We start from the raw sequence: 24,792 nt of genomic DNA on the forward strand, positions 1-24,792 counted from the left end.
GTCTTTCTGTCGATTTTGGTGTACTTGTGTCGTACGCAAGGAAGGGTCGGTGCCTTTGTCGTAAGGTATATGGGTACCAGGTCCGAGACCCATTCGGACCCGGACCTGAATATCACTTAGATAAGTACTTACTCTGGTCGATCGACGTCTCGGCAGCCTGCAGACGCTGTCGTATCGCACCAAGCTGGTGACGACAGGGTGTGCTTGAAAGCCGCCGAGATACTACAACGATCGAGCGACACCTGTTGCGATCTCCAGGAAATGACGATATCCTCTTCTTGGCAAGTTGAAGCCAGTGCCAAATGAAACTGCCTCTCTCTCATCTTGGTCTCCGGCGCCGGCCACAGAATGGCAGAATGGTGCCAGAAGCCAAACGACCGCAGATGCCAATTCGGCCTGGCCATGAGCCTCTCGTCCGGGTCCGCCGCGTTGAACGACACGCCGATCGTCGCGCCCGTCAGCGACAACGTCGTGGTCTACAGCTTAGTCATCTCGGCCAACCTCGTCCTCGTCCTGCTGGTCTTCGGCATGATCTACATGCGACGCGCGGCCAACAAACCGCTTGAGCGCCCGATGGCGCCCACCGACCCCAATGACGACGACGACCGATCGAGCATCGGCGATGGCATGAGCAGCGTCGTGCTTCTCGAGGTGCTCACGCCCTGCGACCACATCGTGACGAGCGCTTATAGCTCCGTGGAACCACCCGTGAGCATCCACATGACCAAGCTCAGCATGCTTAGCGAGGGCCGCGAAACCAATGTCGATCAGCTTAGTACGTACGGCGGGGGCGACGACGAGGATGACGCAGACGTCATCGTGCTCTCGCGCGACGGCATCCCGTCCAAAGTTCTCTCTCGCTGGTCTGCGTTTCATTACCGCCCCGGTGACGCCGCGGCCGAAGACGAGGCCAATCGACACTGCAATGGGCGCACGACGTATCCGAATCCCTGGACAACAAGCTGGTCCGTGCCGCCGCTCATGGAGCCCAAGCCGTACGCACACGCGCAGCAGCCAACGACGACGATGCGCGGAGAGCATGAAATGATTCGCTTGAGCGCCCAGTCGTCTTGGTCTCAGTGGCACAGCGGCTGCTCGTACGGCCAAGAGAGCGAGCTCTCGATCGGCCTCTCGGAAGACGACGACGGCAGCGCGTCGTCGTTGAATGACGACCGCATTAGCTTCGACTCGGCAGCTCTCGAGATGCACCTCGCGTCGGCAGCGTGACCGCAGCGTCATATTTAACTTCTTAACTTAGTCAACGCTCCAAGCTATCCCACTAGACCCGTCGCGCGTGACTTATGCACTCGTGACATTGGTCCACCCAGCATTTTTGTCCGTCCTGCAATGCAAGACGCGACTGCTAATAGTACCGATCGCGCGGTCGCAAGGCGATCCATCGCACCCATGCGCTGAACGCGCGTCGTTGGCGCTGGCGACTGTCGTGGGCTTTGGCCACTCCATAGACGCCATCCAGCGCCTTGATTGCGGCGCGCCGAGCAAGAACATCATCCCTCGAGTCAACGACGTGCGTAGCGGCGCGTCCTTGCCATTGCCTGCGCTCAAAGGTGTAGTGCTGCCACGCACGCCAGAGACCACGCGACACGAAGGCGCGTGGCCGGCGCTGGAACTGGACATATCGTTGCCACTGGCCGCGACCGCCGCGAAACAACGCCGAGGTAAGATAGCGTCGGAATTGCCGCTGGATCCGCACTGCACACAACGTTGGCGACGGTGTTTGTGTCGCTGCCGACCGTGCGATCGTCTTGTCCGTGTTGGTACCCACCTCACTACACGGAGGTGGAGCACTCGGAGATGGCAATGCGGCGACACGCGACTCGAGCTCAGGCAGCGTGATGGGTGTGTCCAGAAGCACGAGCAGCTCCGCGTAGCTAGTTTCAAGCGCCGGCAGGTCAATGACCGGTGGCGCATATCGGCCCGCAAGATCGGCGTCGAGCGCCCGGTAGAGGGAGCGCAAAAGCGCACCGGCGTCGCCTTCGCTCGGGTCGCAGCCGCTATGATGGGAACGTCTGGTGGTTCGAAGCGGCGCCGTACGCTTGAGGAACCTGCGCTTGGCCCGGTCAATGGCTGGAAAGGCCACCTCGTCCATGAAGTAAGATCGAAAATCCAAACGCTGGCCAATGGGTGGGCTGACCTTGGTGGATTTCATCCAATCATAGTGTCCGAAGCGATCTTTCTAGCTTTGACAGTCGAACGAGCCTCTTTTACATGGGAACGAGCATCACCACCTCTGTGACGACTGCTGGCTCGCATATCCAGGTTCAGCGAGCGAAGAGCTACTCGTATATCCGGGACGATCATGCGCTTCCTGCTACTACGGCAGCGCGCTGCACGGCGAGCATCATTCTTGCGCTGGGATGGGATAAACACACATTCTTGCCTGGGACAAACGAGGCAAAACTATCATGTGACCCAAACAATCAAGTCGGAAGACTTTGCCTTCCTCGCCATCTCACAGTATGACGATGGCGCCAGCGACGATCGCAGCTCTCGCAGAGAGCGGAGCATGGCCGCGTGTCGAGGCATGGCTGCGCAACCATACGCTCGGCGACGTCAACGCCACGGCCGGCCTCGTACTTACCGCACCTCATCCGTCCTCTTCGTCTCTCACCACGACTGTAGCACGACGCCACTGCGCTCTCGTTCGCGGTCCAGTACGGACAAGCTGACGTGCTTGAGCAGCTCCTGTGCCACGTGGACATCGACGTCGACAAGGCCAACGATGTATGCTAGGCTCGGTAGAAGTCGTACGCTAACGGGTGTTATAGATGGGGCGAACGCCGCTGCACGAAGCAGCGAGCCGCGGCCGGTGGCCGATTGCCGACGCGCTCTTGCGCAGCTACGCCAACATCAACGCGATAGACAAGGTGCCCGCGCAGCAATTTCCCCGGAGGCTTGAATGGCTGCCGGTAGCATGGCCGTACGCCGTTGCACTATGCCACCGAAGCGGACTGCGACGCCATGGTGCGAGGTCTCTTGTACGCCAACGCCAACCCGCACATCAAGGACAAGGTGCGGCTCTGCAGCGCTCTAGGACGCATGGCAAGGTGTTGCGAATAGGCGGGCCGTCTGCCCATCGACGTGACGATCGACGTGGCCATGCGCACCCTCCTGCAGGCCGCGATGGCGTCCGACGCGGACTGTGCGCTTCGCGGTGACTGGCGGGAGCTCGAGCGGCGGGCGGCGACGCATACGCTTGCCGACGTCAATATTGTCTTTGGCATTGTACAATTCTGCATCGATGGCCTACCCTTGATACGATCGGATCTAGCCTCGGTGGACGCTCTTGTCGTACGCCGCGAGAGAAAACCAGGGAGCGCTCGTGCACCATCTCTTGCGCTGCGACGGCGTCGACATCAACAGAGCCAACAAGGTACTGCGTCTTTCGGCGTACATGGACCGATTTGGATTCTACGTAGGATGGAATGACAGCCCTGCATGAAGCCGCGCAACGCGACCACCACGACGTCCTCGTCGCACTCGTTGAAGCTGGGGCCAATGCGCTTTTGAAAAACAAGGCACGTCAGGTATCATTACAGGAGTAGCTCATGGGAGTTGTAGGAAGGCCAGTTGCCGATCCAGCTTGCGACCACGGACGGGCGCTTCCGTATGTTGCTAGCCTCGGATCTCTCGTTTGGCGAATGCGCACAGCGTGGCTTGTGGAGCGACGTTGCGCGGCGCGTGGACGCGCGGTCAATCACCGACATCAACACTCGGATCGGCGAGGTGGGTCCTTCATGCTTGTCAATGCACAGCCAACTTGATTTGCAAACAGAAGCGGTACACGCTGCTAAGCTTGGCAGCGCGCCACGACAAGCTCTCCGTCGTGCGACGCCTCATCGAGTACGACGGCGTCGACCTCAATGCGGCCAACATCGTATGGACATAACATCCTGTGGACGGTGTAGATCACAGAGCCTCTAGGATGGACGCACGGCGCTGCACGAAGCCGCAGCGAAGAACCGCATCGCTATCTTGGCCTTGCTCCTGCACGCAGGCGCCAACACGCGATCGAAAACCAAGGTGCTTTCATGGCTAGCTCGCGGAAATTGAACGATACAGTAGAGCGACGAGACTCCGAGAGACGTCGCTACGGTCGAGTGCCGCCGCCTTCTCGAGGCAATGGAGGGCATGGTACCGCGACACCGTCTGACCGCAGCCAAGGATGGTCTCGTGTGCCCCCAGTGCACGTATGCCAACGGCATCTACGACGCGCACTGCGCCATGTGCGAGTTTGAATTTGCAAGCAGTGCCAAGGGCCCGGGCGACATTGCAGCTCTCGAGGCCGAGGTCGAGCGACTGCACGAAGCGACGCTTTGCAGCATCTGCGAAGAGCTCGTAAAGGACACAGTGTTTCTCTGCGGCCACGAAACCTGCGGCGCGTGCGCCACAAAGATGAAGAACTGCCCCACCTGCCGAAAGCCCATCAACGTCCGGATCCGACGCTTTGTATGAACCTACCCTAATGCCATGGCGTCTACATATGCGGTGACCACGCGTCCTTCTACCGCCCCAAAGACCTTGCTACACTAAGCAGGAAACGAGGAGCAACGGATTGCCTAGTCAAGAAGCCTGTTTGACTAGGCGCAACAGCCGCTCTCGGCACGCTGTATGGGTACGTCCAAGGCGGGCGATCCCATCAACCCATCATCGTTTGCGCATGTCGTCTGCTACAGAAACTCGGCACGCGCAATTAAGCCCCCACGAAGGCAATGCGTCTCGTCGGTCGCCTTGCTTCTATTGCAGCTACACTTCGACCAATGGACCCGCCAACGAACGGCAACTGGACCCATTGCGATCTTGTGGGCAAGTTTGCCACGCGCGGTATTCGTTGGCCAATCATCAGGCGAGGAAGCCTTTCCCAGCTTCAAGTTCAAGGTTCGCTTTTGAGTACACCTGTCCGCTCAACGTAGCCTTCACCCAGCTTGCATCTTCTCCATCGTCGATGTTGCTAGTAGAGACGTCCCCACGACTCTATCATTTGGCTCGCCGTCGTTTCTTGTTGTCTGCCGTTCGTCGAGTTTAAACACACGCGATGACGTATGCAGCCCATGTGCTTCTTGCGTGCTCCTTGGCCTCTACGCTCAGGTACCGACCGTTTGAGCCAGTTTGCGCTGGCCTTATTACGACCAATCCCACAGCGCCCTGTTAATTGCGCGGTTCCCATTGGCCAATAGTGGTCCAAATCCCATCTCGGAGCAAACAACCGAAGCGATGGCGACCTCGATCGCAGACCTCGCGCTGCGCGAAAGCTGGCCCGAGCTGGAAGAGCGCTTGAAGACGCATGCTGTGGCCGACGTCAATGTGACCGCGGGCGTCGTGCGTCATTCGATGGCCATCGATCCGTCGACTCATGCGCTGTATCGTAGACGGACGCGACGGCGCTGGCCCTCGCCGCCCGCCATGGGCAGCATGAGATTGTGCATCTCTTGCTCGGCTGCAACGACATTGACGTTGACAAGGGCAGTCGCGTACGAGGACATGCGCATCCCCTCGTTGCTCATGCGAGTACGTAGGATCGGACGACGCCACTGCACGAGGCTGCCAAGCACGGCCATTTCGACGTCTGCCAAGATCTCATCGGCGCGGGCGCGGATATGAACGCTAAGAACAAGGTAATGCGCATCTCGGCACGCGGAAGCGACACATGCGTAGGATGGCTCGACACCGTTGCACGAGGCAGCCAAAGCAGGGCAGTTCGACGTCGTCAAGGGGCTTCTCGCGGCGGGCGCGAATCCGCAGCTGACCAACAAGGCACGTTACCCAACCTGTCTCAAACAACGTCGCCACGGTTGGGTGTAGAATGGAGACAAGCCGTTTGCAGTCGCCAAGCGCATGCAAGTGCGGGAATTGCTTCGCGGACGCATGTTCACGGTGGGCGAGTGCGCGCTTCATGGCAAGTGGAATGAGGTCAAGCGGCGCATCACGAGCCAGTCGATCGACAACATCAACGAGCCCTTTGGCGCGGTACGTGCTCCTGCCACGATACTCACATCGAACGCGCAGTCCATGCTAGCGCGACTGGACGCTCTTGGCCTTTACCGTGTGGTACAACCAAGTCGACCTTGTCGACCTCCTTCTTGGCTACCGCGGCATCGACATCAACCAAGCCAACATGGTACGCTACCCATCGAGCAAGCATTTGGTCCCATCACAACGCACGTAGGATGGCATGACGCCTCTGCACGAGGCTGCCAAGTACAACCGTCTCCCAATTCTCACGACGCTCCTGCGATCGGGGGCCAACACGGCTTTGCGCAACAACGTATCCTGACGCGAGTCTAGCCGCTACAGAGCTAAGAGCACATCCGTGCGATAGGCCGGGCTGCTGCCTATTGATATGGCTTCTGCCGAAGGCCGGGCGCTCATTCTGCAGACACCGGGCAAGACCGTCGGCGAGTGTGCGCTCCACGGCAAGTGGAACGAAGTCAAGCGTCGCATCACAAGCCGCTCGATCACGAACATCAACGAGCCGTTCGGCCCGGTGCGTGTACAGGGATGTCCACGTACGAACTGAAAATTCTCTTGTAGCGCGACTGGACCCTTCTCTCGTATGCTGCGTGGTACAACCAAAGCGACCTCGTGGATTTGCTGTTGGAGCATCCCGACATTGATGTCAACCGCGCCAACATGGTGCGCGGACTGTCGGCAATAGCTTGTCCATGGAGAACGCGGTGTGTAGGATGGCATGACACCCCTGCACGAGGCTGCCAAGTACACGCGGCTCCCGATCCTCGCCGCGCTTTTGCGCGCCGGAGCCGACACGAGCCTTCGCTCAAATGTACGCCGTCCTTTGTTTCATTTGCATCGCACTCAGAGGCGCTGTGCGTAGTCGGGTCTTACCGCGATGGACATGGCCGCACCGGAGGCACGGGCGCTGCTGCTGTCGCTGGATCGTGCGCCAGTGGATGCGCCCAGCTGTGGTCACGGTGTCTCGTCGGGCGTCTGCAAGGCGTGTGAGATGGTAGCGATCCCGCTGGCTAGCGACGCGGCTGTGACATCGCTCAAGCAGCGCATTCGAAGCTTGGAAGAAGCGTCGCTCTGCTGCATCTGCATGGAACGCTGCAAGGACACGGTGTTTGCTTGCGGCCACGAGACGTGCATGCTCTGCTCGACGCAAATCGTCAACTGCCCCAACTGCCGGGACCCCATCACGACCCGCATTCGCCGGTTTGTTTAATCACCCATCTAATAATCCCTTGTCGTTTTGTTGTCTCTTTCTTCTTGTGGGTTTTAGATTGCTCGAAAGGGAGATACACGTTGGATCGGTGCAATGACGACTGTTTGCAACCCGATCCCTAATCTATCGAGGTCTATGTCGTCGGCGCGCACGAGGACCGATCGCGCGGCTAGCAACTTACGGGAGTAGATTCGCGTCATCACGTGTCATATTATTGCAGGAGAGTGTCAAACTTGACAAAGTTCTCATAGTGCTTGGCACACGTCAGGACCTTTCCGACGTCCGTCGCGTTAAACTTGGCTAGTTGTGGCATTCGTAGGTATGCATTGTCGACGGGAGAAAATGCAAGGTACCTGTAAACCCCGTCATGAGGTCCATGGCGCGGTACGTCGTCAGCGGTGCATACAACACGGGGGACGTCGACCGAGAAATGATCTCCATGATGTAGTCTTGGGGCTGGTCCACGGGCGGGCGGCCCGTGAGGATCAAGCCGCCGCCAAACTCGCGGCCTGTCTTGAGCTCGTAGTTTTGGCTGTGGGAGAGAAACCCCAGGATGATGTCGTTCCGGGACGCGTGCGTGACGAAGAGCGTGTCATTAAACTCGTGCGACGAGAGCTTGACGAGGAAGCGCCGCAAGCCCGACGTGACGAGCGAGATGTTGCGGAACTGCGTCATGCGGCGGTTCGAGCCGCTCAGGAGCTTGGTGCCAAACAACTCTTCGAAGTCCAGCATCGACGGCTGCGCGAGGCGTGGCTACATACACGCAATGATATTGCTAGCGACAAGTATTTGCACCGTACGAGGTCGGGCACGACACCGAGGAGGGGCACATCCCACTGCTTGAGAGCCTTTGGGAAGTAGTCCCACATCATGTCCATTTTCTAGCACAATATGAATTGAAGTTGGAATGCACCGCGAGCGTGATCAGTACATCGGCGCGGACTTTGTTGAGAATGACACCGCAAATCTTGACGCCATACTCCTTGCACATGACCCTGTGCGCACCATCACGACAATATGATGGACAAGAAGACGTACCGGTTGAGCGCGAGGTCGTCAAACGCAGAGCCAATGCCACCGTTCGCAATGAGGATCATGTCCAGACCGAGCTCGGCGGCGACACGGGCGTTGTTGACGTTGACGATCGATCCGACGCCCGTGTGCCCCGTGCCTTCCACGACGGTAAACTACTCGACCAAAAGCAGATGAGATGCGCAATATGCCACGTAGCAGTCTACGCACATCGTTGCGGGCAGCGATGCGGTTGAAACTCGAGCTAATCTTCTCAAGCTGCGACTCGAGCGAGATTTTGCCGTCGAGGTACTCGCGTGTGTAGCCGCTCGGAATGACGACGGGGCTCATGTCGGCGTAGTCGCAGTTCTTGAGGTTGAAGACCTCTAGTTTGGATTGGGTGAAAGGCGGCGGTAAGGTGGCGGCGCACCTTTGGCGACGCGGACGTCCCTGTCGACGCGGAGGTTTCCGGACACGAGCACGGACTGCTGGCCGACGGGCTTGATGTAGCCAATGTTCTCGAAGCGGTTGGTAAGGCCCTGGAGCAGCCCGAGGCAGGTGCTCGTCTTGCCAACGTGCTGGCGCGTCGCGGCCACGTACACGGCTTTCCGATGCATGAGGCTCGCCCGTCGACTGACGGATCTTGCTTGCGAAACACAAGCGCGCGATGCCATTGGTTAAAAACATTTTTGCACCATACAGCACATAGGTGATGTGCCACTTGGCCTCAACATTTCCGCCAATCATCTCGCGGGAAAGATACTTTTCAAACACAACTGCCGCGGGTATTTTTACTTGGCCGCCATGCCCATCCTCGAGCCTGCGGACGGAGCGCCGCTCTTGCCGATACCCGACTGGATGAAGGCCAAGGCCCGGGGCGTGAGCACGCAGAGCGTCACGTGGCAAAAGCCAGCCGTGTACCACAGCATGTCGAACCCGCTGCGGGCCTCCAACTCGGGCGGCCTCAAACCGCCATCCAAGCTCGCACCGCTCGCCGACCTTGGCAATAACCAGCAACATGCCATCGAGACCGAGTGGCCGATTGCGGCGCCGTCAATCTCAAAATCGTTGAGCTGTCCGCTGAGCTTGAGCCCTGTAAAGCCTCTGGCACTTCCCGTCGTGAGCGGCGACGCACCGAGTGCGACGCCAGTGCACCAAGTCATGGAAGCTTGCCCTGAAACGAGTGGAAGCTTTGAGGCAATATCCAGCAGCGTCAACATACCTCTTCGGCAGTCGCGCTTGTACAGCGATGTGAACGGGTCCACCAACAAGTGGCGCGCGCGCGCGATCGTGAATCCTTTTGCCAAGCGCAAGACGGCAGCCAACAACGAGCCCACACCAGTCGTGCCCGAGCCAGCCGCTGCCGAAATCCTTCCCCGTAACACACCGATCATCAAGTCCTCGTTCAAGATGCAACCGACGAACCAAGACGAGCCGGCCTTGGAAGTCCCCAGTAGCATACATCACCCATCAAGCAAGGTGTGTCAACATCGATGGGGGCAGGTTACCACTTGAATAATGCCGGTAGACGCAGCATAGCCCATTGCGGGCAGCGCGAGTACAGAAAATACCGAGCAACTGCGATCAGAGGGACGACAGTTTGACGCAGCCCGAGGCAACACCAGCGCAGAAGCGTGCAGTGACGCCAGACGTTATGTCGCGGACACCGTCACCGCCGTCATCACCGAAATGGGACGGCGAGATGGCGCCGCGGCCCAAGAAGGCGCAACCGAAACGCCCCGTCAAAGGCAAGTCGTCGTGCGTCGGGGCACTCGCCGAGATCCAGCGCAAGCGGGAAGAGCGGCGCGCGCTTCAAGTGCAAGAGAAACACCGCAAGTAAATATCAACGTGCCACTCGAAAGGAGTGCTGCACTACGAAACTAGGGACGCAGAGCTCAAGGAGCACGGCGACGATACCGGGTACAAATTTCGGCGCCTCATCAAGGTGTACCGATCGACGTTGCCGAAGCGAGGTCCAATGCACCGAACCGAGAACCATAGGAGCTTACGGAAAATCTTGTAGATCCTGCCATGCGGCGCCCGCCCGTGAGCTCTAGCAAGCTCAGTGTCTTTGTGCGAAAGCGTCCACTTAGCAAGAAGGAGCTCGCTGCCAAAGGTTCGATGCGTCACCGAGGGGTTCGTAACTCGTTTTGTAGGCTACGATGTGATCACGTGCACACATGCCACGTCCCTGCTGTGCCACGAGCCAAAATTCAAGGTCGACATGAGCGAGTCCCTCGAGAACCACGCGTTCGCGTTTGACGGGTCTCTAAAAGGTGTCGATCGTTCTTCCTCACGACCACCGTAGGGTCTTTGACGAAGGCGACGACAACGACATCATATACAAGCACTCGGTTGGCCCATGGATCCCGTCGCTCTTGCAATCCAACGGCATTCTCACCGTGTTTGCATACGGCCAAACGGGCTCGGGCAAGACCTACACCATGTACTGCCCACACTGTCTGCATGTCAAAGCCAACGATGACCAGGAAATCCGTGTACCGTCAAGCCGCAAGCGACTTGTTCGCGCAGCTCGCTTCGTCCTCGAAAGGCCGCATCGTTGTTGGCGTTAGCTTTTACGACATTTACAAAAATGGCGTCTGCGACCTCCTCAACCAGCGCAAGAAAGTCCAAGCTCTCGAAGACAACGACGGCGTCGTGCAGCTCTTGGGCCTCACGGAAGTGCAGACAACTTCTGCTGCGATGCTCATGGAGCTCGTCGAGAAGGTGCACCGATGTTCCATGCGTCGTTGCATTCACGGAAGCCTAGGGAGAGGCCTCTCGCATCACGAGCATCAATGGCGTCCACGACGACTCGTCGCGTTCCCACGCCATCTTGCGCGTGACGCTGTATGCTGGACATGCGACACCGAGTAGTCCACTGGGCACGGTCGAAGCGCGCCTGTCGATGGTCGACTTGGCCGGCAGCGAACGCGCGTGCGAAACTCAAACGGACGAGTACGCTTTCATCATTTTTCTCGTTGAGATTGATGTTTGCATGGACACGTAGCAAGTCGACTCGTATGGAGGGCGCGGAGATCAACAAGAGTCTCTTGGCGCTCAAAGAATGCATTCGCGCCATGGACATTGGCGCCAAGCACCTGCCATTTCGCCAAAGCAAACTCACCCAGATTCTCCGCGACAGGTTCGAATTTCGTGTAGATGTCACGGTGTTTTGAGGGGTTGTACGTAGCTTTATGTGCGAGACGTCTAAAACGGTCATGATCGCGACCGTGTCGCCGTGTTCGGAACATTCAAACCACACGCTCAACACGCTTCGGTACGCGGACCGCCTCAAGGAGATCAACTCGCGGGAGGATTCGTAGCAAGAGGGTAGGTAGTCTTGAGTGTCTTTGTTATAAATACATACTACAGCTCATCGTGACGTGTGTGGGCAATGCACGCGTGGGGCGGTGACGCAAAGCAGGTGTCGCGCGCCGTCTCGAGCCGGCGGAAGTAGCTGAAGTGGAAGCGGATCTTTGTCGAGGTGTAGACGCGGACGTGGGCGCCGTGCCACGTCTCCTCCATCCAGGTGTGCACGCGTGGGCCATGGGTTGCACTGCACCGCACCTCGCCCACTACCGTGGCCTACGCCTTTTCGTTCAGCTAGGCACATGTCGTGCACGCGTCTTACCTGCGGCGCGGGCTGCACCCAGCCAAAACATCCGTGCTGCTGCGCCTGGGCCGTGACAAGCGCGATCGTCTCTTCGTTGTTGCTGGGAATCTAAGCTCGAGAAGAGGTGAAATCCCTTCGTGCTCGATAGATTACCTCGTAGCGGAAGCCATAGAAGCGGTCGGCCATCGACGCCGACGTCGTCACGACTATCGCCATGACCGCAAAGCAGCGCACCATACTAATGAGCAATCTCGGCCACCAATCACGCGACGCGAAATCCGAGCACGACGCAGTGATTGGCTGTGTCTCGAAGGCCAAAGATCGCGAATCTTGCACTTCATGAATTTCAGCGTCCATGTCTCGCGGGGCTGTCGCTTCAAGCGACAGTCCGTCGACGCTGCAGCGTGGCACGTCGAGAACGAAGTGGACCAGGTATGGATATCTTCCGGTGTACTTTTATTTGGTGTCGCGGCACGCAACGCCGACGCGCCGCACCTACGAGGGGACGCAGGTGTCGTGTGCTACGGAGCTCCTGCGCCTGTACGATGTATGTGTGCGATTTATACGTCGCGTGTGATATTACACGAAACACGCTCGGTGTAGGTATCCCGTGACGTCCCGCGACGGGCCAGAGCGCGCATGGCTTTGCAAGCAGCGACTGTGCATTTTGCTTGGGTGCTATGCTGTTCATCAAGGGAGTCAGACGGTGCCGCATCCTTATCATCAGCCTAATAGCTACCTCTGATCCAAAAGGGATGGAGGCGGATGGAGGCGGATGCCACTCGAGTTGGTGTAATTGCAGTTGCACGACACACGTTCACGCTGGACCGCGCGCAAATCCACAGAATGCGACCGGCTCGTAGACGCCTCACTTGTAACAGTCTTTGCACAGGGATCTGCACCCGATGCCAATGCTTGTACGGGCGTCCAACGTACTGATGGCTCCGAGGAATGTACGCATCTGAGAAGATAAATATGAGGTAGATTAATGTCTAAATGCTACGGCGGAAGGGCTTTTGCGTCGGTGGCAAGGTCGCGTTGGAAAAGGAGCCGCGGTCGCTGCCTCGCTTCTGCACCGCGTCGTGAACGCCGAGCTCGGAGAGGAACATGTGCAGGTCGGCGTGGTTCTCGAAGATGAGGTGCTGCTTGACGACGGCGCCGTGGTGCTGCACGCGCAGCGTCAGGTGCTTGTCGTTGGTCCACTGCGCGTCCACGATGGCGTCGATCGCGAACGTCGTGTTGGTGTTCATGCACGTGAAGGAGCCTTTCGCGGTGTTGACGTCCATGGCGAACGTCTTGGAGCGGAAGCCGAGCTTCTCCATGACCGTGTTGTTGTGCTTGGTGTAGTAGATGACCATCTTGCGAAGGCAAAGAGAATATGAAAATGGACCTTGGCGCGTCGTTACAGCGCAAGCTGCTAGCACCAACTTCAACGCTGGCACAGTGGGACGCTACATAATTAATTCCGACAGGATTTTCGCACCAGAAAATCGGAGTGCGAAATTTTACGCGCGAGACACACGACGCTTTATGACTTGGTCTCTGTATGTCTGCGGCGTGGATGTAGTGCCACCGAGTAATAGCAGCAGGACAGAGGAGCGTCATGGCTTCCCCAATGTTTAGCCTCCGCGAAAGAAGAGACTCGTCGTCGACGTGGCCATGGCAGCATGAAAAACGAAATTCAAGGAACCGAGGCTTCGCATCAAGTTCGAGAGACTTGCGTCTGGTCGCACAGCAGTCCTTCCGAGCCTGTTTACACAAACGACTTGCAGTGCTTGGTTGCACTTGGTCCACGCACGCGTACTAGGGATGACGGGTGACGAAAGCTGGGGACCACGCCGTATTCGGCTTGTGATTTACTTGGAGATCCTGTTTGCGCGAGAGGACGGGTCTTGCTTTCCTTCTTCGCAAAGCACCGCTCAAAGCTTCTTCAACGTGATGCTCCATCACCCATGCAGTTGGCAGCTTCAAGTGTTATGGCACCAGGATTCTTCCCGCCTGTGGCGAAACGGCTGTTATAACACCCACAACTTTTCCTGTGGTCCGGTCGCGGTTGATATATATACACCACAACAGATGCCAGCGCCGCGCAGTTGCATCCTCCCACGCCAACCTATTGCACTGCTTTCTTCTTCGTGTTTCTATATCTACTTGGTATGAGTTCCCGCGGCGTCCGCTTCCTTTTCTTCGCGGCTTCTTCCATCGAATCTGAGCTTGGTCTTGACCGACACGGCGCTTGTGTTATAACTACTGCTGGTCCACACGAGTAGCCAGAAGAGTGTAGGTCGCTCTTGGACTTCACGCCCCGCCGCGCGCTGGGACATCTGCCGCCACAGGGAAACTAGTACGATGACGCACCGAGCGCGATCCTAAACGACGACGGCTCGAGCCAATTGCTGCGAGCGCTATATCCATGGCGCCGCCCGACTTCGAGGTGTTGACGATGGTGCGAAGAGCACGAAACGCGTGGTTGACCCATCGCATGCAGTGAGCTACGAGGTAGTCACGGAAGGAGCGCGACTGGGCCAAGCATGCGTACGACTGTCGTCTGTAAAGCACGCATGCTGCAGAGGTCTCGCGCGCGACGAGGCTATGCCTACTGCGTACGTAACGACGTCATTGCAGACTGCTGCGATGGAGGTTAGCACACGCCTTGGTTGTCGGAGCGGGAGTCGACCGCACGCATGTCTGTGAATAATGCTGCAACCAAAGGCAAAGCACCCGATTGCTACGGATGACGTGCGCCGGAGACACCGCGTCGCCGACGGCGTAGCACCGCGTGCAATGCGGTGAGGAAGGGCAATAGCAGACCGTCAGACTGGTCGGACTCTGAACAAGCTCTGGCCATCTCTTCGGAGACGACCTAGGCCTATCACGAGCACTAACGTTAGTAGCCAACGCAAGGATCGATCTGCCTTGCGTCCCCTAGCAGCGCAGGGTTCTGAGGTAACATGACCGGTATTTAGAAAATGGCGTTGGTTTGGAAAGGCCTTGACGGTATGGCTCAACTGAAATAGTAGGTATAAACGACGAGATTCCTGTTGACAGCTCTGCTACCATGACCAGCTGCCGCCCTGCGCCCAAGCAACTCACTGCGGACCTAACGACCTGCCAGGTACCCTGTCGAGTACATGGATCCCAACGCCACGTCAGCGTTCGCATACGTCGTCCGGATAATCATCTGCTGTATTCGGACATCCGGATAAGAGGGGGCTCCGAAGCGCCGGAGACGCCGACGAGATGTACACGCAGCAACCTGGCTTTGGGCAGCCCCAGTTCGGCTACGACAACAACCAGTCGCAGTACGGCAACAGCAACCAAGGCAGCTACGGCCAGCAAGGCAGCTACGGCCAGCAAGGCAACTACGGCCAGCAAGGCAACTACGAGCAGCAAGGCAGCTACGGCCAGCAAGGTAGCTACGGCCAGCAATACAACCAAGAGTACAGCCAGCCGGGCTACGGCGGCCAGCAGCAGCCCGCGTACCAGCAGCCGCCGCTGCAAAACCAAGGGGGCAATGCACCTTGGTTCACAGGTGGCGATAGCGCGCCGACGAGCGATTTGACGGGTTCGATGGGTCGCATGGGCGACGGGCCGCCGTCGTCGGGCCGGTACGGCGACCGCGACGACGAAGACTACGAGAACGAACCGCCGCTCCTCGAAGGTTGCAATTTGGGCTGGATGGTTCTTGGCGTGATCGTTATTTTGTTGCCTGTAGAGCTCGGCGTCAACTTTGGGCATATCTGGATGAAGACGCAGTCGGTGCTGCTGCCGACAAAGGAGATCACGGAACACATCCTCGATGACACGGACCTCGCGGGCCCGCTTGTGTTTTGTTTCGTCTTTGGCACGTGCTTGCTGCTGGTATGTCGCTTCCGGACAGGGTCGATGATGGCTCATGCGATATCGTTAGAGCGGGAAGATCCATTTCGGGTACATCTACGGCTTTGGCGTCTTTGGCTGGGTCTTTATGTGGGCGATCATGAACCTACTGTCACCGACGCGCACGATCGATATTTACCGCGTCTGCTCCGTGCTTGGTTACTGCTTGCTGCCGATCATCCTGCTTGCTGCCGTCAACATTGTCGTCTCCGTCAAGTCGGACACATTGTGCACATGAATGTGCGATCTCATGTTGCGTTATTGTAGGAGCCTCAACTACATTGGTCTCGCACTCGCCTTCCTCAGCGTCGCGTGGAGCACGCAGACGGCGACGCGCTTCTTCGAGAAGGCGCTGCACATGCACGACCAGCGCTTCCTCATCGCGTACCCGACGGCCATGGTCTACAGCTGCTTTGTGCTCATCACTGTGTTTTAAGCCACACACCAATACAGCACTCGTCGTATGCCAGCGCATGCGTGTTGCGTTCAGAGATTAGCCGCATCAGAAACCGAACGACGGATGACCTCAGTGTCGTTTCTACGGCGTGATAACCACCAAACAAAAAGATACATAAGGATGGAACCGTCGCGGGAGGGTGCCATGGCTTCGATCGCACGTCCCAAGGTGGCCGTCGTTGCGCCGGCAAGGACGACCGACAACATTTCGGCCCTCACCCACCACCACGGCCAAGACAATTGGGGCCAAGATGGCGCCAAGCACGCGTCCATCGCGCTCCGGCTCCCAGCGACGGTCGCCGGGTTGTCCAAGAAATCGCGGCTTCGGCGGCTTTGCATCGAGCTCTACTTCTCCGAGGCTTTTCACCGATGCATTCTCTTGACAATCGTGCTCAACACGATTGTACTGGGCGTCGACACGTCGTCGTCAATGGCCACGGATGCGTCATCGACCATCACCACGGTGCGCCCCATGCAGGTTGTGCGTAGCGACAATGATGCGTCTGGGTAGGTGCTCGGCTGGCTTGACGTCGGCTTCAACGCGGTGTTTACGCTGGAGGTCTGTGTCAAGGTGCTGGCGGTCGGCGTGGTCGACGGGCCACAGTCGTACCTAAAAAGCCGCTGGAACATTGTGGACATGCTTCTCGTGCTCCTGGGCTGGCTCACGATACTCTTGGCGACGCAGAGTTCGTCGCAGGTGCCCAACCTCGGACTGTTCCGCCTCTTGCGCATCCTCAAGGTGCTTCGCGGAATCACGTTCTCGCGCGGCCTCCAGACGCTCGTTCAGTCGCTCTTTGAGGCCATGCAGCTCCTGGTGCATGTTGGCCACCTCATGCTGGTCGTGCTCGTTATCTTTGCCATTGCGGGCGTCAATCTCTTCCAAGGCGCACTGCACCAGCAATGCGACAACGAGTATGTGGACGGCAGTGGGCCGCGCTGCGGCGGCGGGCGCACGTGTCCCAACAATGGAACGTGCTCGGCGTATGTCGTGAACACGACGACACTCTACAGGGACCTCAATGACGGCTACACCTCGTTCGACCACTTTGGGCTCGCGCTACTGACCGTGATTGAAGTCGTCTCGTTCTCCAACTGGGGACAGACGCTCTTCGCCCTCGTGGAAGCCAAGGTACCCGTGTGTCCTAGAACGTACACGAAGTGAGATGTCGACTAGTCGCGTGCTGCGGCGCTCTATTTTGTGCTTTTGATCCCAGTGGGGGGCTACTTTGTCGTCAACCTCGTCATTGCCGTCATCCACGACGCCTACGCCCGCAAGCTCAAGCACATTCAACGAGCACTCGTGACAGCACAGGTGCGCGAACATTAGACTCTCATTTTCTCCTAAAGAATCGTAGCTCAAGCTCAAAAAGAAGTCGCTCGCTGCAAAGCAGACGCGTCGGGCCCCGTCCGTGATGGACGTCGTTCGCCTTCCAAATGCGCTCCCGGCTACGAAGCTGTCGTACATGGAGCTCCACCTCTTGCTCTCGCGCTTCCAAGACCAGAATGGCCTCATCAACTACACTGCGTTTGCCACTTTCTTTTCGCAGTCGAGGTGCGGATCGTGTGCTATGTCGGGTTGTTTAACAATAGTCTATGGAATCAGTCATGTCAACGAGACCATGAACACGCTGCGACGCTTCCTTCAGCGCGCCAAAGTCGCGGGCTTGCACACCCACTCACTCTTTCGATTTTTCGACAAGGACCAGGACGGTCGCTTGAGCCTCGCGGAACTCCAGAGTGGCTTTCAGGTAGTCGTTCCTACGATGAGACGAGTGCAAATGCGTACTATGCTGCAGGCCATTGAAGCGAGCGTCGGCACTGCCGTAGACCACGCGACAGTCGTAGCGCTCCACGCGTACTTGGACCTGGACAACAGCGGACACGTCGACTTGGCCGAATTCATTCGCTTTGCGGACGCCCCGTCTCGGCAAATGGAGCTCCTGGAGCAAAAAGTGCTCATCGAGTGCCACGCGTGCGAGTTGCACGGGACGAACCTCCTTGAGCTCTTTCGGGCCGAGGACCCTACGCACCAAGGTGCGCTTTTCCGCTGCTTGGATGGCCAATCGCATTCCGTAGGCATGGTGAATGTCGATGGCTTCAAACGGGTTCTGAGGCGCATGGGCTTTCATGGCGCCGGCGTGCACCTACCTCCTTCCGTAGCAAAAACGCCGAGAACCCTTGCGTCGGAAGCTCATGGCGCGCGAACGAGATCGAGGACGTCGACCGTCGCCCTCGCGGTGATGCACCACCGTGCCTTTGTTCTTGTGGTCAACATGGCACTGCTTGTGAACGTCGTCGTGCTCCTTGTGCGCAACCCTACCGACGACGTTTCGCCACTGATGGCCGACCCCCGCGTTGTCCAAATCAACAACAAGACGATGGCGGATACGAATGATGTCGCATGGACGCGGGTACTCAGCAGGACCACTGACATCCTCTCGTGCATCTTTTGCCTCGAAATGCTCGTCAAAGTCAACGGGCTAAGTCTGTCTGGCTACGTCGCCGACACATACAACCTCCTCGACGGCATCGTCACCGTCATTGGGTAGCGCTTATGCCCTCGTATGCATGGTGTCGTCATGCATGGCGTAGGGTGCTGCACCTCTGCTTCGCCAGCGTCACCTCGATGCCAGACAGCGTCGTTCGCGGCTTCCGCATCGTTCGCATTGTTCGCGTCTTCGCCCTCGGGAAGCAGTGGCTATCGTTCCGCATGCTCTTAGAGACGATGCTGACGAGCTTTCGCGGCCTTTGCTACTACGCGATCTTGCTCAGCCTCGTGCTCTACGTCTTTGCGCTCATTGGCATGAACCTCTTCGGGCACTCACTGTCGTCGTTCCAGTCGCTTTGGAAGGCGCTCTTGATCGTCTTCCAGATCTTCACGGGCGACGAGTGGACCAGCGTGCTCTATAGTTGCATGCACACGAGCACGTACAACGGCGTCCTTTTCATCATATCGGCCTTTGTCGCTGGCTTTTACATCTCGCTCAACGTCTTTCTATCGATTTTGCTTCAGAATTTCGACTCGGACGAAAACGTCCATCACCGGTCGTACTTTGAGACGCTTGCCAACGCCGAGTTCGGTTGTCTGTCCACACTCTCGGCATGGGTTTTGAAGCCGTGGCAGACGTCGCCACCCGATCGGACCCGCGAACTCCCAGCCAGCGGCAGCTCCCGTTCGAGCGTCATGGACGCCGAAGCCATTCTTTCCGCCGTCCGACGGGGCAGCCGATGCGCAGACCCAACAACGATGCGCCTCCATGAGATCGCCGACATGTTGTTCTTTCACATGAAAGTTCGCAACATCTGCGTTGAGCACAAGTGGTACTTTGCCTGCGTTCACGGTTCGGACATTGTGGCTTTCTTGTTGAAGCACGGGTATGCCAGCAACGATCTTGACGCTGAGGCGATGGGCAACCGCCTCGTGACGATCGAGCGGCTTCGGCCCACGCAGCTTCTCGCAGCAGGCTCACCACCAAGTCATTCAGCCTTCGCGACGTAGACGTCGACGTCTGCGCCGTCATGCAGGAGCTTGTACGCGCTGTCCAAGGTCCGTTGGCAAATGACGACAGTATCTTTTCGCTCCACCCGCGCTATGGTCTGCAGCCGTTGCACCCGTCGATACAGCGGGCCAAGACGGCGCACCAGCGCCGGGCCAAAAGAGCCACCGAATCTCGTCAAGAGCGGCACCGCGCGCTATTGACCGGGAACGCGCTTGGCTGCTTTCCCGCGACCAGTTCGTTCCGAGCGCGCATTGTCTCGCTCACGCTGCACCGAGCGTTTGACACTGTGGTGCTCCTGAGTATCCTTCTTTCCTGCGTTCTTGCAGCGATGGAAGGCAGTGCGAGCAGCGGCGACGCGTACGCGACCTTGTTTTTCTGGGTAAGACCGCTGCGCGAGTGCGGATAGATCGTACCATGTATCCGCGTAGGGCGACGCGGCTTGCACACTTCTCTTTACGATCGAGATCCTGCTGCGCGTGATTGCGCAAGGACTGTGGTTCACGGGTCCGCGCGCCTACTTGCGCGACGGCTGGAACGTTCTGGATTGCGCCGTCACGGTCTTTGCGCTCATGACGCTTGGCGCGTCGCTAGGTGCTTCCACGACGCACAGCGTCACAAAAGGCTTTAGCGCAGCCAAGCCACTTCGGGCGTTCCGGGCGCTTCGGCCGCTGCGCATTGCGCACCACAACGACGGCATCAAGGTCGTCTTGTCGGCGATTCTGAAAACGCTGCCCTGCGTCGTGCACATCCTTGGCGTCGTCGTCGTGTTTGTCTGCATTTTTGCGCTCGTGGCCGTCGAGCTCTTTGCAGGCAAGCTCGCCTACTGCGAGAGCGCCGAGCCGCTCGATGTGCGTAAAATGACTTGGCTTGGACCTCATCTTTTCTCGTTTAGCGATATACCAAGGGCGTGAATGCGTGCCTGAGCGATCCCGACGTGCAGCGGGCTTGGGTGACACCCATGAACAACTACGACACTGTCGGCGACGCCATTGTGTACTTGCTTCAGCTCACGACGTTGCAAGGCTGGTCGGGTGCGATGCACGACGTCATCGACGCGCCATCGACTGGCTTTGCAGGGCTGCCGCGCGTCCAAGACAACACGCCATCGTACGCGCTTTTCTTCCTCGTCTTTGTCGTCGTGTGCGGCTTCTTCATGATGGGGCTCTTTCTCGGTGTCATCGTCTACAAGTTTGACCAAATCAAAGCCGCGTCCGAGGGCACCATTTTCCTGACCGAGGAGCAGAAACGTTGGGTGCGTACACTACCAGGAGCTTACTACTGTCTAATGGAACGCGCTGCAGGTCAGCATTCAACGGCAACTGTTTACGACGCGCCCGCACTACGTGCCGAGCAACCCACACGCCCGGCAAAGCCTTCGATATGCGGCGTTTGCCTGCATTCAACACTGGGTCTTTGAGGGTGCGTGTTGCTGCGTCTTGCTTTTGTGGCTGAGCGCACACTAGTCGTCACGATATCGGCGGTCGGACTCAATGTGGTGCTCATGGCCACGGACCACTTCCCGTCGTCGCCATCGTACCAAGCAACGTACGACGATCTGCAGTGGGCGTTCACGGCGTTCTTCGTCCTCGAAGCGTGCATCAAGGTGGTGGCGCTTGGAGTGCGCGGCTACATCCGCACTCGGGCCCATTGGCTCGACCTCGTCGTGCTCTGTGTGTCCGTCTCGGACTCGTTTATCGACGTTGGCGTGCTTCGCATGTTGCGTGTCGGTCGCGCCTACCGCTTACTCAAGGTCGTGCTGCCATGGCTTCTATCCAGAGTATAGTAATGGTGTCTAGAACTCGCGCGGGCTGCTCTCGCTTTTACATACGCTCGAGACGTGCTTACCGTCGCTCTTGAACGTCGGGTCGCTCCTCGTGCTGGTCATCTTTGTCTACGCCATTCTGGGCATGAACCTCTTTGGAGAGATCATCGAAGGCGAGTGCCTCCGACCCGGCCGCAACTTTGAATCGCTGAGCAGTGCCATGCTGGTGCTCTTCGTTGTTGCGACGGTTCGAATCCCGCAATACCTCGCCTTCTTAAAGACTTGTCGTCCTATAGGGCGACAGGTGGGATTGCTACTTGAGCGACGTGCTTCCGCTCCATCCGCACGTCGGCCGCGTGTACTTTTTCTCGCTCTTGATTTTGGGCAACTATGTCGTGCTCAACATACTCATTGCGGTGGTGCTCGAGAGCTTTAACGAATTCATGGCCGGGTGTGACACTGAGCTCGAAGACCAGCCGACGAACGACCACCTTGACGCGTTTGCGGCTGCGTGGGGCCAGCTCGCCCACCAAGGATCGCTCTTTCTTCCGTCGTACAAGCTCGCAGCACTGCTGCGTATGATACCGCCGCCGCTCGGCTTGCCTCGTCTTGTACGTTATGCACTACAGTGCGCCACTCTGTATCTCGATAGGCACAGGGGCAGCATATCAACGTCGTCCAATTCGTTCGTAGCTTGGACGTGCGACGCAACGCGGCCAAAGACATGTTTTACCTCGACATCTTTTACGCGCTTTGTCATCGAACGATGCCCAACGGCGCCACAAACTTGGAGTCGGCGATGGTCGAAAAGCACTTGCAGACGACGCTCGCCACCCATGCGCTGCGCCACTTTCACGAGCTCCACTCGGTGCAGCTGACTTTAGCGTCGTTTCAGCGCTTTGACCTCACGCTCGAGTTCAACTCGGCCCTCGCGATCCAGAAGGTGTGGCACAAGCACCGGCAACAAGGCACAAAGATGAATTAATGCGAGAGAAAAACAACATGTCTACCGTAAACTTTGCTCCAAAGAGCTGCAAACGAGTCTCGATGGCATACCGTGACAACTACTACGCCGCCTTCTTGAGTAAATGCTGCTTCGTGGAGGCTTGCGTGTTGAGGAAGCGCCGACGCTCGTCCAAGGCGGTCCACGTCGGTACGTCGGGGTTGGACCAGTCCAAGCACACCTTGACGAGTAGGATGATGTGCTCCAAGCCCTACGCCATATTCAATATTCAAAAATGTAGAAAAACACATACAAAGATGAGGCACACGCGGTGAACGTCCGACATGTCGGGTGCGAGCACTTCGATCTGGTAGATGCCCAAGAGGCCGCAGTTGACGAGGACGGCGACGACCGAGATGACGTACAGGACGCGGGACCAAATGCCAATGCCATGGGTGTGCTTGGCGTACGGCCGCTGGAGGCCATAGCTGTTAATTAGTTTGAAAAAGTCGGACCGCGCTTCGATGAGGTTGTTGAGGTAGGCGAAGAGCGGCGCCAGCGGAAACACGGGGGCATATAGCGTGACGTAGCCGTACTGCAACATCATTTCCTGTACAAACGGGGTGAAAAGCTAGCGACCATCAAGAATTCCATACCTTGAAGTCGGAAAACGTGTCTTTGTACGGTGTTTGATGCTTCTGACGCAGGATGTGCGCTACCTTGTCGTTCGTCGTTGTGTGCAACACAACGTGAGCATCACTGAGACCACCTTGGAACCACAGCATAAGCGCAGGCATGGCCACCTCCTTGACGTTGTCGAGGCATTGCATGCCGACCATGAGGATCCAGAGCCGGCGACGCAGTCGCGTGAGGTCCTGCGCGATAAAGGCGAGGTACAGCAGCGACGCGTTGCAGTTAATCAAGTGGAACGGCATGCGCTTGAGAATGAGCTGGTTCTCGTGCTCTTCGACCTGAAGCGTGTGAGTTGCAGGCGTGGCAGAGCATGCAGTATACCGTTCGATAGTTCTCGAGCCGTGTGAGCCACTTGGCGAGCTTGAGATACAAGAGGTCCATCACCTCAATAAGCACCGCATTAAGAACGCTTGGGCCTTGGATGACCATCGCGCAATAGGCGGCGTCGTTTTCGTCGATCTGGTCGTAGCACATGGGGAACCAGTGCTTGTTGTGGTCCGCAAACCACTCGAGGCCGAGGACGTAGAGAAGGACCCCAAGGCACATGAGCAAGACTAGCGGCAGTGTCACGCAGGCGCGAACCACGGTGCCTACAGGTGCGCGCACATGAGATTCGCAATAGATCTAGTCCACGCACGCTTCCAATGCGGGGTGTCAAAGACGAGCTCGTGCGTCACAGGATCGCGAATCCACTCGCCAAGAAACGCCGGTCTACGAAGAGATCAGCAAAAGCGGCTTCGACGGGAGAGTACCGAGGTTCGCTGTACGTGTCCTCGACTGGCGTGTACTGCCATTGGTACTCGGTCTGCCGCTGCTGACGCGTCCACGAGTCGACAAAAATCGACGTGCTGATCGAAAGTACGATCGAGAACGGGAGGATGTACAGCGTCGTGTCGATCGCAGCAGCCTCCATGAGAAAGAGGGCGACGCCGCAGATGCTGGGCACGACCAGAAACTGCGTGTAAAAATCTACCCTCATCTTGAGCTCGGCCTTTCCAGAGTCGTCGTACCGAGCCAAACAAAGTACATGGAGAGCGCAGGTCCAAAGTACGAGTGGATCTCTCGGAACGGTAGTGCCAAGCCCGGCGCAGCATGCCACTTGGCGAGGATGTCGTGGCGCAGCACGTCGTTGTGTAGCGGTAGCAGCGATACCTCGAGAGCCGTAAGCACCTATCTGCAGAGCGCCGTGTGTACCTGAACGTGCTCCTGGAGCTGTGGGAAGAGCTTCTCGTTTGCGTGGAATGCAAGCGTGAGTCCGTCCTGGCCAAGGTACAAGTTGTCCTCGACGGATGCTTCCCGGAGCAAGGCCATGATGATCTGCTGCGTCCGCGCCGAGCCGGGCAGTGTGCGCACATACTGGTGCGCCTCCGAAAGTGTCGAGAGAATCTTCTCTTCCTGCGCGGCCTTGGAAATACCGAGAAGGAGGAGGTAGACCTGCTCGTGACAGTCGGTCGCGTCGTCGGCGTGGTCCTTCACGTGCAGAAGCTCCGTGTCGAGGCCCTTGTCGCGCAGGACGTGGGCGAAGGTCGTGAGCCGCTCGACCTGCAGCTCCACGCGCCCGCCCTCCTCGAGCCCAGGCCCGGCGTGCACATGCACCTGGGCGTGGACGCAAATCTCGTGCATCGCGCCAGTGAATCTTTCGAACTTTTGCGACATTGGCTTTTGGTGTGATAACATTCCAGAGATTTGGCAGCCTCGCCTAGATGGCCGGCACTCGCATCGAGACGCACC

The 24,792-nt window shown here is 58.0% G+C and overlaps 11 protein-coding genes across 11 annotated transcripts; 6 read left to right on the forward strand and 5 right to left on the reverse strand.

The window, feature by feature from the left end:
* Positions 1 to 402: 402 nt before the first annotated feature.
* Positions 403 to 1,227, forward strand: SPRG_04601 (hypothetical protein; the record flags this gene model as incomplete). Its single annotated transcript, XM_012343013.1, has 1 exon — positions 403 to 1,227. The coding sequence occupies one exon, from the start codon at positions 403 to 405 to the stop codon at positions 1,225 to 1,227; it is 825 nt and encodes a 274-aa protein (XP_012198403.1).
* Positions 1,228 to 1,787: 560 nt separating this feature from the next.
* Positions 1,788 to 2,110, reverse strand: SPRG_04602 (hypothetical protein; the record flags this gene model as incomplete). Its single annotated transcript, XM_012343014.1, has 3 exons — positions 1,788 to 1,790; positions 1,832 to 2,015; positions 2,067 to 2,110. The coding sequence occupies 3 exons, from the start codon at positions 2,108 to 2,110 to the stop codon at positions 1,788 to 1,790; spliced, it is 231 nt and encodes a 76-aa protein (XP_012198404.1).
* A 335-nt stretch (positions 2,111 to 2,445) lies between these two features.
* On the forward strand, positions 2,446 to 4,531 carry SPRG_04603 (hypothetical protein). Its single transcript, XM_012343015.1, has 11 exons — positions 2,446 to 2,594; positions 2,644 to 2,745; positions 2,790 to 2,888; positions 2,935 to 3,033; positions 3,082 to 3,246; positions 3,293 to 3,394; positions 3,441 to 3,539; positions 3,583 to 3,747; positions 3,797 to 3,898; positions 3,946 to 4,044; positions 4,087 to 4,531. The coding sequence occupies exons 1-11, from the start codon at positions 2,481 to 2,483 to the stop codon at positions 4,474 to 4,476; spliced, it is 1,536 nt and encodes a 511-aa protein (XP_012198405.1). The 5' UTR covers positions 2,446 to 2,480; the 3' UTR covers positions 4,477 to 4,531.
* A 668-nt stretch (positions 4,532 to 5,199) lies between these two features.
* SPRG_19666 (hypothetical protein) lies at positions 5,200 to 7,227 on the forward strand. Its single transcript, XM_012343233.1, has 8 exons — positions 5,200 to 5,340; positions 5,391 to 5,492; positions 5,538 to 5,636; positions 5,677 to 5,775; positions 5,824 to 5,988; positions 6,038 to 6,139; positions 6,704 to 6,802; positions 6,854 to 7,227. The coding sequence occupies exons 1-8, from the start codon at positions 5,236 to 5,238 to the stop codon at positions 7,199 to 7,201; spliced, it is 1,119 nt and encodes a 372-aa protein (XP_012198623.1). The 5' UTR covers positions 5,200 to 5,235; the 3' UTR covers positions 7,202 to 7,227.
* A 164-nt stretch (positions 7,228 to 7,391) lies between these two features.
* Positions 7,392 to 8,878, reverse strand: SPRG_04606 (hypothetical protein). Its single transcript, XM_012343016.1, has 7 exons — positions 8,643 to 8,878; positions 8,444 to 8,598; positions 8,240 to 8,388; positions 8,133 to 8,196; positions 8,002 to 8,082; positions 7,555 to 7,954; positions 7,392 to 7,501 (listed from the first exon to the last, which is right to left on the reverse strand). Exons 1-7 carry the CDS (start codon positions 8,827 to 8,829, stop codon positions 7,413 to 7,415), a joined length of 1,125 nt encoding a protein of 374 aa, XP_012198406.1. The 5' UTR covers positions 8,830 to 8,878; the 3' UTR covers positions 7,392 to 7,412.
* A 138-nt stretch (positions 8,879 to 9,016) lies between these two features.
* Positions 9,017 to 11,538, forward strand: SPRG_04607 (hypothetical protein; the record flags this gene model as incomplete). Its single annotated transcript, XM_012343017.1, has 11 exons — positions 9,017 to 9,691; positions 9,741 to 9,770; positions 9,822 to 10,048; positions 10,097 to 10,185; positions 10,236 to 10,328; positions 10,369 to 10,477; positions 10,521 to 10,658; positions 10,702 to 10,939; positions 10,983 to 11,170; positions 11,223 to 11,357; positions 11,406 to 11,538. The coding sequence occupies 11 exons, from the start codon at positions 9,017 to 9,019 to the stop codon at positions 11,536 to 11,538; spliced, it is 2,055 nt and encodes a 684-aa protein (XP_012198407.1).
* A 43-nt stretch (positions 11,539 to 11,581) lies between these two features.
* On the reverse strand, positions 11,582 to 12,044 carry SPRG_04608 (hypothetical protein; the record flags this gene model as incomplete). The annotated part of the gene is made up of 4 exons (XM_012343018.1): positions 11,582 to 11,734; positions 11,783 to 11,800; positions 11,847 to 11,936; positions 11,982 to 12,044. 4 exons carry the CDS (start codon positions 12,042 to 12,044, stop codon positions 11,582 to 11,584), a joined length of 324 nt encoding a protein of 107 aa, XP_012198408.1.
* A 722-nt stretch (positions 12,045 to 12,766) lies between these two features.
* On the reverse strand, positions 12,767 to 13,206 carry SPRG_04609 (hypothetical protein). Its single transcript, XM_012343019.1, has one exon. It carries the CDS (start codon positions 13,184 to 13,186, stop codon positions 12,821 to 12,823), a length of 366 nt encoding a protein of 121 aa, XP_012198409.1. The 5' UTR covers positions 13,187 to 13,206; the 3' UTR covers positions 12,767 to 12,820.
* Positions 13,207 to 15,036: 1,830 nt separating this feature from the next.
* SPRG_04610 (hypothetical protein) lies at positions 15,037 to 16,177 on the forward strand. The gene is made up of 4 exons (XM_012343020.1): positions 15,037 to 15,489; positions 15,544 to 15,689; positions 15,739 to 15,923; positions 15,975 to 16,177. The coding sequence occupies exons 1-4, from the start codon at positions 15,069 to 15,071 to the stop codon at positions 16,141 to 16,143; spliced, it is 921 nt and encodes a 306-aa protein (XP_012198410.1). The 5' UTR covers positions 15,037 to 15,068; the 3' UTR covers positions 16,144 to 16,177.
* Positions 16,178 to 16,308: 131 nt separating this feature from the next.
* On the forward strand, positions 16,309 to 22,410 carry SPRG_04611 (hypothetical protein; the record flags this gene model as incomplete). Its single annotated transcript, XM_012343021.1, has 16 exons — positions 16,309 to 16,626; positions 16,675 to 17,292; positions 17,338 to 17,475; positions 17,519 to 17,715; positions 17,767 to 17,911; positions 17,960 to 18,197; positions 18,240 to 18,708; positions 18,756 to 19,639; positions 19,663 to 20,042; positions 20,092 to 20,511; positions 20,556 to 20,915; positions 20,965 to 21,082; positions 21,127 to 21,413; positions 21,460 to 21,672; positions 21,722 to 22,036; positions 22,084 to 22,410. 16 exons carry the CDS (start codon positions 16,309 to 16,311, stop codon positions 22,408 to 22,410), a joined length of 5,427 nt encoding a protein of 1,808 aa, XP_012198411.1.
* On the reverse strand, positions 22,386 to 24,694 carry SPRG_04612 (hypothetical protein). Its single transcript, XM_012343022.1, has 8 exons — positions 24,256 to 24,694; positions 24,072 to 24,213; positions 23,814 to 24,030; positions 23,699 to 23,772; positions 23,383 to 23,651; positions 23,025 to 23,339; positions 22,682 to 22,978; positions 22,386 to 22,639 (listed from the first exon to the last, which is right to left on the reverse strand). The coding sequence occupies exons 1-8, from the start codon at positions 24,682 to 24,684 to the stop codon at positions 22,493 to 22,495; spliced, it is 1,890 nt and encodes a 629-aa protein (XP_012198412.1). The 5' UTR covers positions 24,685 to 24,694; the 3' UTR covers positions 22,386 to 22,492.
* Between the last annotated feature and the right edge of the window lie 98 nt (positions 24,695 to 24,792).

The sequence above is a fragment of the Saprolegnia parasitica genome (assembly GCF_000151545.1).
Source record: "Saprolegnia parasitica CBS 223.65 unplaced genomic scaffold supercont2.12, whole genome shotgun sequence".
NCBI classification, from domain to species: domain Eukaryota; phylum Oomycota; class Saprolegniomycetes; order Saprolegniales; family Saprolegniaceae; genus Saprolegnia; species Saprolegnia parasitica.